Source organism: Heliangelus exortis, chromosome 4 (genome assembly GCF_036169615.1).
Source record: "Heliangelus exortis chromosome 4, bHelExo1.hap1, whole genome shotgun sequence".
In the NCBI taxonomy this organism is placed as follows: domain Eukaryota; kingdom Metazoa; phylum Chordata; class Aves; order Apodiformes; family Trochilidae; genus Heliangelus; species Heliangelus exortis.
The window spans coordinates 39,319,850-39,324,485 of NC_092425.1; the positions used below are offsets into that span (position 1 = coordinate 39,319,850).

General features: G+C 54.3%; 1 protein-coding gene across 1 annotated transcript; it reads left to right on the forward strand.

Moving 5' to 3' along the window:
- Window positions 1-1,682: 1,682 nt before the first annotated feature.
- Window positions 1,683-4,329, forward strand: LOC139796368 (inositol 1,4,5-trisphosphate receptor-interacting protein-like 1). The gene is made up of 2 exons (XM_071744277.1): window positions 1,683-1,762; window positions 2,971-4,329. The coding sequence occupies exons 1-2, from the start codon at window positions 1,700-1,702 to the stop codon at window positions 3,967-3,969; spliced, it is 1,062 nt and encodes a 353-aa protein (XP_071600378.1). The 5' UTR covers window positions 1,683-1,699; the 3' UTR covers window positions 3,970-4,329.
- The last annotated feature ends 307 nt before the right edge of the window (window positions 4,330-4,636 follow it).

A 4,636-nucleotide genomic window follows, 5' to 3' on the forward strand; every position in this document is an offset into this window, starting at 1 on the left:
AAGGTAACAAAGACATTTTATATTAATGAAAGGGAATGCAGCTGGTGCTTCTTGAAGCTAAGCCTGACCTTTCCTGTAATAAAAAACACTCCCCTGTAATGTGTACAATGTACATTCTTGCCATAAAAGATTAGTGGAGCTGCTTTGTTTTATTATTTATTTATTTATTATTTATTTATTATTTAGCTTTGTTTTCTAAAGAAGGAGGCATTTTCTATGTAACATTTTTATTTACTGTTAAATAAAGGGCTAAATGCACAACCACAAGAGAGAAAACTGTGAATGGTATTTCCTGGGCATTCTGGTCTGCTCATTCAAATGCTCAGAGAAATTAACATCAAGTCACTAAGCTTCATTCCACTTTTTAATTTGTCATTTTAAAGCCTTTCAAAATTACATCCAGGTATTCACCCTGGGGAACAGCACTCCCGTGAAAAAAAAAAATGCCAACCAGAAAGAAATAACAGTGCCTTTTGTAGCACACACACAATTCTCAGCTGAATTAACAGCCACAATCTGTGTGGAGCTCTGGGTAAGAGTTTATCACTGCTGTAGACCTAGATGTGCCCCAAGCCTGAGGCTTCCTGTGGCTCTGTAGCCTCAGTGTCAGATGGGGAGTTTATTTTGGGCCCATGTTGGGTCACATTGTTTTGTGTTCATTTGGCACCAGACTTGGCAGACACTGTGTACAGAGAGCTACCCCTTTGTTTTGACTCCTCTCTCTGGGTGTTTTATGGGCTACTGGTCAAGGCTGCTGGTTTGAATGTGAGATGTGTGATTTGTAACCCTTGCTGCTAGAGAGTGATCAGCAAGCCAGACACAAATATTCTGCCTGAACATCAGCCTTTATGTCACTGAGGCGTTTTGCATCAAAACAGAGAAAAACATCGACTAATTGCATCAATTAGTGATATTTAACAAGACCACATGCAGGATTCTGCACACAGGATGGAATACTGTGGGACACAAGTCAAAATTGGAGAGAGAGGAGTGACTGGAGAGCATCCCTACAGAAAGGGCTCTGGGGCTGCTGGTTGAGAACAGATCCAATACGAATCAGCCCTGTGCCCTGGCAGGCAAGAGGGCAAACAGCACCCTGGGGTGAATCAAACCCATCAAACCCATTCAAAAGAAGTAATTGTCCCTCTGTATTCAGCACTTTGAATACTGTGTGCAGTTCTGGGCCCCAAAACTTAGAAAGGATGTGAAGGTCCTTGGAGGCATCCACAGGAGGGGAACAAAGTTGGTGAAAGGGCTGGAAGGCATCTCCTGTGAGGAGCAGCCAAGGACTCTGGGTTTGTCTGGTTTGGAGAAAAGGAGGCTGAGCAATGACCACATTGCTGTCTGCAGCTTCCTGAGGAGGGGAGGTGGAGAGGGAGGTTCAGAGCTCTTCTCCCTGGTACCAGTGATAGGACACATGGGAACAGTTCAAAGTTGCATGAGGGGAAGCTTGGATCAGAGATTAGGAAGCATTTCTTTACTAACAGAGTGACATCCCCCATTTTCATTTCAGTTCCGAATTTGGGGGTGGTTTCTGCCCTCCTCATAAGAAACTCCCTGGGACCTCTCTCTGCCACCTGGGTTTGTACCCGGTGTGATGCCCCGGACCTGCTGAGCCGGGATGTGGGTTCGCAGGTCGGGGTTCGCGGTGCTGCTGCTGCCCTGGTGGCAGTGACATCCAGGGAGGGGCCAGGTCACCATGGGAACGGTCCCCAGGGACAGCACCAGAGGCAGCCCCAGTGCGGCTGGACCGGGGCGATCGGTGAGTGCAGCAGGGAGGGGGGAGGGGGAACGGGGCGGATGGACCGGGGGGTTCCGAACCCCTCCGAATCCCTTCGGGCAAAGGTGCTCCTGGGGAGCCTTTGGGGATGGGGCTGTCGCTCCGTGGGACGCTGTGGTGTGGCAGGGATGGGGCCCGGAGAGACCCTGCTGCGGTGTCCCTTGCCCTTTCCCGGGACCCTTTCCCTTCCAGGATCGGGCAGGATGGGCCCCGGGCTGTGTCCAGCGGCCCCTTCAGTCCTGTGGACACCGGTGCCCGAAGGCTGCTCCGGGACAGCCCGTGGCTCCCAGCCCAGCAGTGCTCCCACCCCCTGCCCTGGATCCCTCCCACCTCCCTCACCCCCTCTCCCACCGGCCCCAGCTCCAGGTGGCTCCTGCCCTGCTCCCCCACAACATCACAGAATCATTTGGGTTGGAAAGGACCCCTGAGATGACCAAGTCCAACCCTTGATCCACTGCCACCGTGGTTTCCAGCCCATGGCACTCAGTGCCACATTCAGTCTCTTCTTAAAAACCTCCAGGGATGGAGAATCCACCCCCTCCCTGGGCAGCCCATTCCAATGCCTGATCACCCTCTCTGGAAGGAATTTCTTCCTAATATCCAGCCTAACCCTCCCCTGGCAGAGCTTAAGCCCACGGCCTCTTGTCTGACGGATGGAGAAGAGTCCAACCCCCACTTGGCTCCAACCTCCTTTCAGGGAGTTGTAGAGAGTGATGAGGTCTCCCCTGAGCCTCCTCTTCTCCAGCCTCAACACCCCCAGCTCCCTCAGCCCTTCCTCACAGGACTTGTGCTGGATCCCTTCCCAGCCTCCTTGCTCTTCTCTGGACCTGCTCCAGCACCTCAATCTCCTTCCTGAGCTGAGGGGCCCAGAACTGGACACAGGACTCAAGCTGTGGCCTCCCCAGGGCTGAGCACAGGGGCAGAACCCCTTCCCTGGACCTGCTGGCCACGCTGTTCCTGAGCCAGCCCAGGATGCCATTGGCCTTCTTGGCCACCTGGGCACACTGCTGGCTCCTCTTCAGCTTCCTGGCAATCCAGACTCCCAGCTCCCTTTCTGCCACTCTGTGCCCAGCCTGGAGCTCCCCATGGGGTTGTTGTGGCCAAAGTGCAGGACCCGGCACTTGGCCACCTTGAACTTCCCTCCCAGCAGCCCTGCTCAGCCCCTTTGCTCCCTCCTCCTCCTCCTCCAGGCCATGCAGGTGGTCATTGCCCTCATCCTGGCTCTGCTGCCCTTCCACAGAGGGCTGGACAAGGACCCCCGGGCAGATGTGCCCACGCAGGAGCGGATGTGGCAGCGCCAGGAGGTTCTGAGTCAGGAGATGGCTCGGCTGCTGCAGGAGATTGAGAGCAAGGAGGAGGACACCTTCCTCTTGTACCAGTGGCAGTTCTGGTGGCACGCAGGAGCCTCCCTGGCCCTGACTGCTGGGCTCTGCTGGCAGCTGAAAAAATGGCTTGGAGATGACAGCTCCAGAGAGCAGGACAACTCCAGCAGTGAGGAGGAGGAAGAAGAGAAGGAGGAGGAAAACCTCGACGGCGCACACCTTGGTGTCAGCTCTCTGGCAGCACCCACCCCACTGCCCGTGCAGGGCCTGCCCGCCACCTGCAAGGTGGTGAAGGAGCTGGTGGGTGACCTGCTGGGTGTCTGCCGTGTGCTGTGCAAGAGGACCCTGATGCCAGAGATGCACCCAGCCACCGGGATCAGCGGCACCCAGGAGGTCTGGAGCGTCCACGAGAACAGCATCAAGTACCTCCTGCCCGTGTTCCTGCAGCCACCCCCCGGGCACTCCTTCAGCCTGGAGCTGGACACCACGGGGCAGCTGCCAGGCAGGCACAACAGCATCCACGTGCTGCTGGACTGCACGTGTTGGAGGAAGCAGCTGCTGGGAGATGCTCTGTGTGCTCTGCACCCCAACAACAACAACCTGACCCGGGAGCAGGGCTCCCACCTCCTACGCACCCTCTGCACACACTCCTGCTTGGACGTGGAGAAAATCACCTGCTGGGTCCAGCTGCTGCTGAGATCAGCCTGGCTGCTCCTGCCTGAGTCTCACCACTGCCAGCTGATGGTGCTGCCCTCCTCCCAGACCTGCAAGTTCCAGCTGACGTGCACCTCCCAGATGCACATCTGCACGGAGATGGTGTTTGCAGTGCAGAGAGGCAGCTCAGTCACCTACCTGAGCCCTGAGTAGGCAGAGCTCAGAGCTTCCCCAGCAGCTCACCTTGGCTGGAGAGATGCTCTGCAGCCCAGCTGCAGCTTTTTGGACTCGTGGAGAGGAAAACCCAGGAGGACAACTTCCATCTCAGAGGGCTGCAGCTCTGCACCCAAATCCTTGTGGTCACAGCCTTTGCCACCCATACCTGTGACCCTGATGTCCTCCCTGCACACTCGTGGGGCTCTGGGAACAATTTTAGACACCAGGACAGACAACTTGTTTATCCCAGAGACTGCCTGGTGAGTCTGTGCTGTGGATCTGAGCTGGGAAGAGTTGATCCCCTCTGGGACCTTCAGTTGATGCAAAGCTGACAATAAATTAGCTTTTTTTAACCAATCTACTGTCAGTATCTGTGCAACACTTTTTTGGGGAATGTGGGCAGGGGGTAGGTTGCTGCCTGCTCAGATGCAGAAGCATCAGTGTAGCATTTTCAGCTGTCAGGACCTACAAGGCATTTGCAGAATGTATTTAATAACATTCTATAACTTTTGCTTAGCCCTTAATTAGTGAGGCATTTAGACTACACGATCCTTGTAGGTCCTTTACAGTTAAAATATTGCAAAATATTTTGTTGTGTTGTGTTGTATTCTATCCCTTGTTCTGTGCTTATCTAAGAGATACCAGGGGACAACAGAAAGTACAA